Below are 10147 nucleotides of genomic sequence, written 5' to 3'. Positions count from 1 at the left end.
GGCGCTATGTCGGGCTTCAGCCCGGAGCTGATCGATTACCTGGAGGGGAAGATCTCCTTCGAGGAGTTCGAGCGGCGGAGAGAGGAGCGCAAGAGCCGGGAGAAGGTGAGTGTGCTCCGCGGCCCGGCCCGGCCCTCCCTTCCCTTCCCTGCCGGCAGCTGGCAGGGCGCGGGCCCCTCAAGAGCAGCGTGGCCTCCTCTCCTCTCCTCTCCTCTCTTCTCTGTGTGTCTGTGTGCCGTGCTTATGTTAACTGCTGCTCTGCTCAGCTGTGGAGCGTGTCTACGTCCTTGTCGATTTCTGTGAAAATACTATAGGAAACTGACTTGTACGGGTCATTAGGTACTGGTAGAGCCGGTAGTTCAGGGGAAGGACAGAATGCAGCGTTCCGGTTCGTGCCGATGCAGCTTGCATCCCTGGACTGGGCAAAAGTGGCAGTTGCCTTCAGGCGCTGTAATTCATTTCTTCATTAGGCTGAAGCAATGAGCAGAAGCACGTTTTGATATGAAATCACCCAGCATATACTGCTGCTGCTCCCCTACCCTCTCCTGTGTGAGATCTTAAGAAGACATCCAGTTTAACTCCCTTTGCTAATCCTTGTGGCTTCTTGCAGTTATAAATCCAGGGGCACGCAGCTTTGTGTCTAGAAGTAGCCAGATGGAGTTGTTATGAAATTCTGTATGCTTGGTTGGAATGTTGTAGTTAACTTTAACTTTACCATCTTTATGCCAGAATGCAGCTGAATTTCTGTATGTCCTCATCTTCAGAGAGCAAATTCAGCACAACTCAGCTGTCATGGAAGGACAAGTAATATCCTAGGGCAGCCTTCTTACTGGTTTAACAAGTGCTCTTTTGAGATTTCATTTTATGTTCAAAAAGACAGGCTTCTAAAAGGACGTGTCACACATTTGTAACATTTTTATTACAATCAGCCATGTCATCTTGCCTTACTGTGATGTCAAATAAGCAATGGACTAGTGTCTCCAGTCAAAAGTAGTGTGAAGACTCACCATTTTGAGTCACCTCACGTCGATAGGAATATAAGTGTTCTGAAAGCAAGAGATGCTGGGTTTCATTGATTTAAAGCTATAGGGCTTATTCCATCTCTTTCACTAACAATGCAGAAGCTGGACACCCGTGGTCTCAGTGCTAACTGCAAGTATTAGGGGAAATAGGAATAAGTCACATTATAAAGCTGATAACTAATGTTGATGTGCACAGGATGGTGAAAATGCATCATCTGAGGAAAACACTGAAGATGTAGAGGCTCCATCTTCATCCAGAAAAGCATCTGGGAAGTCCCAAAGTCAGGATGAAACTGATGGTAAATGTTAACTTAATAATTCCAGTGAAAAATGTATTTTAAAGGTCAGAGAAAGCATTTTCTCTTTGATAACTGACTTTTTATAAATACTTGGCTGTTTCTTTTGAACCTGTGGGTATCGAAGTGTGTTGTTAGAATGTATGTTCTTGTAGGAAGTTCTGAGTCATAGCCAGGGTTTAACTTTGTTCAGTGTTTTCAAGGGGCTGGATCTGGCCAACGGGCCATCTTTTTCTGGGAAACACTCCATTTTCTCCCTCCTGGCTTCTTAGCCGTGTGCTCCCAATTATTTGCTCTCTCTAAAGTTACAAATAATTTTGAGGTTTTAACTTCTCTCAGAAACTGTTTTCTTCTAGCTTTTTTCCTGTTCATCTCTTTGCTAGTTTTTTGTTGAGATTTGAATGTTCCAGAATATTTTTTTCTACTGTGTGAGTGTTGCCACTTTATCTTGACATCCAAAGTGAAAATCACTAAAAAGAGGAGTTTCTTTTTTCCTCTTCCTTTCTGTTTTTTTCTCCTGCTCCATTATCCTTTGGCTGATTTAGAGTGTTTACGTTTTTTTTCTCTCCTTATTTTCGACTGGATGTTCCTAGCTACAGATGCCCTGGCTGGCTTTCTTTGTGCAGGTACTGAGATGGTAATGGTGCCTCAGCAAAATAAGCTTAACTTCCCTGAGGTTCCTACACAGTGCAAGGGCTTGCAGGAGGTGGTAGGAGCAGCACTTCTCTCTTTGGTTTGTATCAGTGCTTGTTGATCTCCTGCCTCAGGTTCTGGATCTGAGCCTGGGATTTGGAGAGCTGTAGCCTGTCGCAGACACCTTCTTCTCAGAAGCTGTACCCTGTGGCATGTTCTTGTGGGATTGCCAATGCTGTGAGTTAGCAAAGGGTGATTTTTAATGCCTTTGTGTTGCCTCAATTTTGAAAGTGTGGCCAGACCTCATCCTGGAAGGACAGCAAATGAACACTGGGTGTGTGCTTGAAGCCAGATACCTGTGGTTCCTCACTGACCCTTTCTTTTAGCTGATGTCTCTGAAATAACTCCCAGCTGCTCTTTTCTGATCTATGTTCCACCCAGCCTGTTATTTGTTCTTTCATCTTTATCTAAGAAAAAAACCATATCCTGGTAGATTTGTGTGAGAAGGTTACTTCTGCTGTTACTACAAAGAACACAGAAGTCTCAAGAACAGTCAGAATCAAGGCAGCACTGGTAATATTTATCACTATTTAAAGAGTTGCTGTTAGAATCAGACTTGGGATATTTGGAAAAAAATGTTAGAAAAGATCTATTGTTAAGATCACTTTTGATACATGAATCTTCAGAGCTAATCTGCTACAATCTTCAGATGAGTCATGCAGCCAAGGAGACTGAAATAAAAGAGAAGCTAAATTGAATAATTAGATTTTTTTTCAGACTGGGGGGGAAAGAAGAGACTTGATTTTTGGATGCTTAATATCCAAGTCAGAATAAAACCCCACAAATATATCCACGTCAGAACACACCTCCCTAGAAATAACTGTAAACTCAGGTGTAGTACCCAATTTCCTTTTGTATATGGAAAATACACCACAGATTTATTTTTCAATCCCAGTTTGATACTGTGGTTATTCTTGTATCAAATCTTGAGATGTCCAGTCCCCTAGCTGAACCTCTCTCTTTCAATGTTTTGTATAGATAGAGAGTTTTGGGAGGTGATAACCCTGACATAACTTAGTAACGAAAAGTTGTAATTAAGAAATGTGAATTTTGCTTAAATTAGGTACTTTAAATATTTTTATTTTGCATACATAGCATCATATTCTTATTTATTTTGAAGAATTTTGTTATTTCTTTTTCTGGAGAAATGTTAATAATTTTGATTTTGCATTTACACACGTAAAAAAGGTACTTATTGCCATGGGTAGAATGGTTACATGTTCCTGTTTTAAATTACTTCTAAAAACTGGTTGCTGCATTATTTCGTATAGCTTTCTGCTCACTGAGCCTCTTGAGCTGAAAAGCTTTATTCCAGCCAACCAGTTTAGTGCTTGAAAATTGCTTGAAATGCTTCTCTTGTATGGATTGAGAGAAATACTGAATAAACTGTTGCTTCATTCCATGTGTTCCTCCATGCTTTCATTTCAAATATCCAAAAAATGTTAGGGGCTGGGGTATACTGAGCACTGATGGTAAATAACATGGAGTTTTAAAACCAAAGAGGTTGTTGATACTATTTCTGCATTTCTGCAGGCCTTTTTCTTATAGAATAGCTGTTTCAAGTGGGCTACTAATGATGAAGGATTCTGTTTACTCTGCACTTGTCCTGATAAGCAGCCTGTGTTCTTGGGTATAAACCTTTTTTGCTGCTTTCTCAACTAGGAGAGACTTCAGATGGCGTCAGTAAATCTGTTCACCGGGTCTTTGCCTCCATGCTTGGGGAGAATGAAGAGGAGGACGACGAGGAGGAGGAGGAAGAAGAAGAGGAGGAAGAAACTCCTGAGCAACCCACGGCCGGAGATGTTTTTGCCTTGGAGATGGTGCTTAATCGAGAGACCAAGAAAATGATGAAAGCAAGTATTTAAACTTCCATGCAGCCTCCCTGTCTCTCCTGAAGCGAGGTGCATGAATGCCAAGTCGTGTGATTTTAGCTACTTGCTGAGAAATTTGCCTGAAAATAATTCCATGTAGGAAACTTCTGCTTGTGTTGGTGTCATGTGTCTTTGGTTTTATCAAAATTACTGTTTGAAAACTTTCAAAAGTGATGAAGTGAATTCTCCAGTTGTGCTTTAATTAGAGCATTAGAGTGCATTGGAGTTGCACTGTTAGTTATGAAGATTACCAACCATTTGGTCATATCACCAGTACTTAAATAACTTGTTACTAGTTTTTGTTAAGCACAAGTGTGACTGATGTCTCCTGAATTTGGGCACAACTGAATTCTTTGTAGAAACACTGTCCCTTTTGCATTTAGGAGAAGAGACCTCACAGCAAACTTCCTCGTGCCTTGAGGGGTCTGATGGGAGAGGCCAATATCAGGTTTGCTCGAGGGGAGCGTGAGGAGGCCATCCTAATGTGCATGGAAATCATTCGACAAGGTATGTTAGAATGGTACAACTTTTTGGATTTGAGGATGGGGTGTAATTGCCACGTGCATCAGGAAAATTCAGTGTTGCTTCACCAGTGATGAAAATACTCAGTACAAGGAAAGTCACTGTGTAAGTAGTGTGGAATTCAGAACATGTCGTGCATTTCCTTTATTGTTTTGTGTATAAAGAGAAACTAGCTCCCTAATTCTGCAGAGGCCTGAGCCTTTGCTCAGCTTTACACAGTTTGCTTTGATTGTCTTTGAGGAATCAAGGTATAAACATCAGCATGGCTTACAGCGTAGAATAATGCTATAAATGGTTGTTGATATGTTCAGTCAAGCTGTTTAATAATTTATGAAAAGGAATTGGAATCTTGTCTGCAGTCTTTTTCTGAATTTAAACAGCAGTGTTGACCTTTCATAGAATTATGATGTCTGTTGTTTAGAAAAGCAAGGTTTGTTTTTTTTTTTTCAAAGTGGTTTTAACACAGTAATTCTTAATCATTCTTCTTGTCTTTTCACAGCTCCTCTTGCTCATGAGCCATTTTCCACTCTTGCCATGATCTATGAAGACCAGGGTGATATGGAGAAGTCGTTGCAGTTTGAGCTCATTGCAGCTCACTTAAATCCTAGTGACACTGAGGAGTGGGTCAGGCTAGCAGAAATGTCCCTGGAACAGGACAACATTAAACAGGCTGTGTTTTGCTACACAAAAGGTAGCGTAGCAACCGTTTTAACAATTTTAAATAAACCTTAGGAGCTAATGGCAATTATTTTGTTTTCTTCTGCTTTCTAATTGAGTTTGCTTCAGTTTCCTAATATGCTGGTACCGCTGTCTGGACTTCAGTGAATGATTCATTAATCTTTAACACAGGATGTCTTTTTCTAACAAAAAACCTTCTGCTTGTCCACTAACATTCATCTGGCTAGAGAAACGAATGTGAAATGCCTTTGCCTTTTCCTGAAGCAGGCAGCTAACCTGCTGTTTCTGGCAGCTCTGAAGTATGACCCCAGCAACGTGCGGTACCTGTGGGAGCGGTCGAGCCTGTACGAGCAGCTGGGGGAGCACAAGCTGGCCATGGACGGCTACCGGCGCATCCTCAACCTCCTCTCCCCCGCCGACGGGGAGCGCTTCATGCAGCTGGCCAGGGACATGGCAAAGTAAGCTGCACTTCTCTGCCAGAGCTTCTCAGAACCTGCTGTTAGTGAGCTCTGCAGCAGCTTCAGGCTGCCGACCTACCCGAAGCTGAGGGGTGCAGGTGTTTTTGCTGGGGGTGACCCCCACACAAGCGTTCTGCCCCAGCTGTTGGGATGTTTCCAAAAGCTGACACACATATGAATTAGCCTCTGTAAGATCAGTGCATCAGCTTAGAAGTCCATCTCTTGGGCTAAGTAAATAAAATGCAAATACTAATGCCAATAGTATACAATTATATACAAATGCAGTAAATTTTTAATCTCTATTAAAAAGACTTGAAAAATTATTGCCGGCAAATCTGAATGAAACAAAGGATTCAATCTGAGATACAGACCATCTGCAACAGAATGCAGTCTATATGTCATTTGTGATTCATTTCTGGAGCAAGCAGAAATCTGCCTCCTCCCCTTTTCTGCTAATGAAAGCAAATCAGCTCATAGAAGGCTGCCCAAGACAGAGAAACCTTGTGGTTAAAGTGTGTCACTCCCTTATCAATTTTGACTAAGTTGTTCAACTACTTTATAGCTCAGCTTTCTTACACATAAATTGTAGAAAGGTGGTTTTGTCCTATTTCTAAATAGTTTTAAGTCTTTTCATCTTTGTGGTTGTGAAATGGACCAAAAAAATTAGAGGATGTGGATTGTAATGATATGATTATTATTGAAGGTTTTCCTGAAACCAGGTTAATGCCATATATTATTAATACCTAGCTCAAGGTGGGGGGTACTGTGATGAAGACTCTAGTAATGTCCTCACATATAGGGGAGAGAAATACTGGAATTATTTGATATACATGAAAATTGTTGACAGTTGTAAGGAAGGAAAAAAGGAAACCCTTTCTTGCTGTCTTTTCTAGCTTACTCTTGCTAATGAAAATATTTGCTAATAGGCAAAAATAAAACAAATATGAAAATCCTTTTCCTAGTGCTCAAAGTACACATTGTCAGTTATCTCAAACACTTAATATCTCATATCTCTGTTCTGTAGGAGTTATTATGAAGCCAATGATGTGACCTCTGCTATTGAGTTAATAGAGGAAACCTTTGCTAAACACCAGAGCCTGGTCTCCATGGAAGATGTTAACATTGCAGCTGAACTGTACATTTCTTCCAAACAGTATGACAAAGCCTTGGCGGTATGGAGAGTTAAAGGCATTTCTCTGCCATGTTCAGCACCTCTTTGCCAGTCAGGATGGACAGATTTTATTCCTGTAGTGCTTATCATCATGTGTTTATAGTAATAAAAGCTGATCAGATATAGATTGCTTGCTATTAGTTCTGTAGTAATTAGCATTGAAGTTAATGACTTCATTTAATAAGTTGGGGGCCTATATATAGGCCTATAGACTTGTATTGTTGTACTTTCCAAGATAAATTGAAGAGACACTGTTAGTTGTGACTTTCTTACTTGCAGATACTAAATTACCTTTTTTTTTTTCCTCCTTAAGATTTTATTTAGCACTCTGTCAGTGCAAAGCATCATGAGCCTGCAAACAATTCCTCTGACCCTTCTCAGAGGAAATTTTAGATATCAGGGTTTTTTTTGTACACAGTATTCAGCTGCCAGATTTATTAATACAGTAGTTAGCTGTTGAGCTCTTTCTCTGTTTCTTCTTGGTGGATCTCCTCAAGTCAATTCTTGTGATGATGTTTCCTATTCCTGAATAGCTGAAACTGTATTTGAGCTGGTAAACTGAGCCTTTGGAAAACATCTGGTTTAATACATCTGGTGTGTTCCTCTAAGGGCTACTTACTCTCTGTTTAGCACTCTTGTGTTGGCAACAGTAATTACTATAATATTTGCTTTTCAATTAACAAACAAAATACCAAACTGCTTTGGATCTTAGAGCAGCAATCCTTTACACTTGTGCATTTCCCCCCCTTACAGCTCCCTCTTGGCTAGTGAAGGTCTTGAATTGTCTGTCTTTGGTTACTTTTTTATGAAGTAATTGTTTATTGAATTATACTAGTTTTACTAAGGTCATGATGTGTATGACCAGGGCTGTTGTAACTGTCTGTATGTAGCTGTGAATTTTTATTTATTTTAACTGAGACAAACTGTATGGTTTCCTTGCAAGGCATTAAGCTGAGGAATCCTTGGAGCACTTTGGAAAGGTCTGTGGAGAGCTTAGCTGTTCACCTTGTGCTTTGCTTTCTTTTTCAGTCTTCCAAGAGGCATTAGAAGAAGCTATAAAGGTTAAAAACTTTTCTAGTTGTGATGAAAGTAACTGTTATATTTGCTAAGAAGGTGCTGGTTGGATCATCTAAGTGTCCAAAAACAGTGGACAAAGACTTCTGATGATCAGACTCAATATTAGTCAGCTAACCCCATGTGAAATGAATGCAGCTTTTCTTCTGATAACTTCTGTGATGTCTAAAACAACTGCTATTTGGGCTGGTTACTCCATATATCCTTTAAATCTCTAAAATGATTCAAGTTACTTATCTGTTTCAGGTTATTACAGATTTTTCAGGGATTGTACTTGAAAAGAAGGTATCAGAAAAAAGTCCAACGGAGGAGAAAAAAGGTAAGCAGCTAACACACAGCTAGCATGACCCTGCTCTTTTTCTGATGTGACATCTTTCTTTCCATTACCTTTTCAATTCAGTGTATATTCTGATGCATGGTGACAGGCTTTTCTCTTTGGAAACTTTTCAGTGTTTTTAGTGAGTTACATGGCATGACCTCAGCTTTCTACAGAGTTACTCTGATGCCCGATTAGCTATGCTGACTCATTAAAGGACAAGGACTGCTCTCCAAGCAACTGGAGGCCTTTTAAAATTCTAAACATTCCTCTGAGTGTTCACATCAGTCCAGCTATTTCTAAATAGCTTCTAAAAAAAAAAAATTAGATAAGCTTACTGGCATCTATACTCAAGAATATCAACATTTGACCTGAGACTAATATTCTTCATAAACTCCACTTTGATTACTAAAAATGTAAATGTTTTGCTGTATACAAATCAGGAATATTAGCTTGTAATTGAATAAAGTAGGTTGTCTTTGTGAAACCTGCTTTGTGGAAGTCTTTGCTTAAGTCTTAAAATGTTTGTTTGGGCTGTATAGTGATCACAGCATGCCAGCTCTGCAGGCAGATATTTTGTTCTGTGTTGAAACTGGTTGGTTGTTTCAGCAATCTGGTCCAAAAAAGCACACTTTTCAGAGTGAGCTACCCATTGCTTAGAGATTTAAAAGCAAGTCACTTTTGGCTTAGCTGGTGCTACTTGATAATCTGCTAATCTTTTTAAAAAGATACAGAGACAGTGGTAGAAACTCAGGAAAGCCAGGAGACAGTGACTGACAACCAAAGTCATCCAGCTGCTGAATCCAGTGCTGCAGGTAAGTACTTTAATTTTTCAGTTTTGTACAAGTCTCTGAACTGATCATACACTCAGGAACCAAGAACAAATCCCTTAATAAGGGTATTTCCTCCAAAAAGCAAGGAGAAGAGGGTAGAGATGCATAAATTGATGAAGGAAAGCTTTATGAAACAAGCACATCTTAAGGGGCTGAAGGCTCTAAGCACATCCTACAGTATCCTGCCATTGAAATCCATGCAAACTGACAGCACTTGATGCTTCATGTGCAATCATTAGGATCAGAGACAATAGGAAGAAGTTGTTCCAACTATTAGGAAAGATATAAAAGAAGGGGAGAGGCCTGGCCTACATCAGTCAATGAGAATATATTTTCTTCAGTGGAGCTATGTGGAGTAGGACATGGCCTGGTGGGGGGTGTGGAGCTGATGAAGTGCCTGTTAAAGCCTATGGGTTCAGAAAGAAATCCTTTGTCTCCTCACAGCTGTGGAGAAGGTCAGCTGTTGCATACCTGAGGGTGTTCCCATAGACATCACGGTGAAGCTGATGGTCTGCTTGGTGCACTTGAACATCCTGGAGCCTCTCAGTGTAAGTAGAAAACAACTCAGAAGTTGGGGGGATGTTGTAATAAATTACCAGAGGAAATTTTTCCTGTCTTCAGGTAACTGAGGTGGTTGAGTGAGCCGCAAAGAGTCTTTTTGCTTCCCTCCCACTCCAAGAGAGGAACTTAGCAAACCTGTAATAGCAGAAATACTGTTTTTATCCTTGTAAATTATACCTTCAGTGGATGTATTACTAAGGCACAGTAAATCACAGACTACGTGCTGTGACAGGCCCAGGACCACACTGCACGTTGAACTCTAAGGAACAGATCTTTGCTTTGTTTTAAAGCCCTGCTAGATCTGAAGAGTGTTCTTTCACAAAGAGCACTTCTCACTGATAGGCACTTTCACACACTGGATGTGAAATGTGTGGATGTGAAATGTCTAGAATAGAAAAAACATGACTTTTTCAGATTCATGAAATTCAGATCTTTATTTTTCACTGTTAAACCACCATTTAAATAAAGGAAATGTAGTTCAGAATGCAAATAGAATAAACATCATAGCATAAAAATGTAAGCTTCTAAGAACCACACTTTAAAGAAATGTTCTCATTGGTTATATGTGCTTTTAGTCTTTTGTGTGTTTTTTTTAAAGCCTCTTTTGACCACGCTGGTGGAACAAAATCCAGAAGAGATGGGTGACTTGTAC

At 40.1% G+C, this 10147-nt stretch overlaps 1 protein-coding gene across 1 annotated transcript in view; it reads left to right on the top strand.

Annotated features, from left to right (window-relative positions):
- Nucleotides 1–6: 6 nt before the first annotated feature.
- GTF3C3 (general transcription factor IIIC, polypeptide 3, 102kDa) overlaps nt 7–10147 on the top strand; it is a gene marked incomplete at its 3' end in the record, with an annotated part of 12643 nt that continues 2502 nt past the window's right edge. Inside the window, 11 exon segments of the mRNA XM_008946119.1 lie at nt 7–105; nt 1219–1321; nt 3674–3864; nt 4266–4389; nt 4904–5095; nt 5375–5540; nt 6565–6712; nt 8032–8104; nt 8830–8916; nt 9379–9482; nt 10094–10147. The exon segment at nt 10094–10147 is cut by the window's right edge and continues 12 nt beyond it. Coding sequence (XP_008944367.1) covers nt 7–105; nt 1219–1321; nt 3674–3864; nt 4266–4389; nt 4904–5095; nt 5375–5540; nt 6565–6712; nt 8032–8104; nt 8830–8916; nt 9379–9482; nt 10094–10147 — 1341 coding nt within the window.

The sequence above is a fragment of the Merops nubicus genome, unplaced genomic scaffold (assembly GCF_000691845.1).
Source record: "Merops nubicus isolate BGI_N331 unplaced genomic scaffold, ASM69184v1 scaffold26838, whole genome shotgun sequence".
Lineage (NCBI taxonomy): Eukaryota > Metazoa > Chordata > Aves > Coraciiformes > Meropidae > Merops > Merops nubicus.
This window is presented reverse-complemented; position numbering and strand designations above follow the sequence as displayed.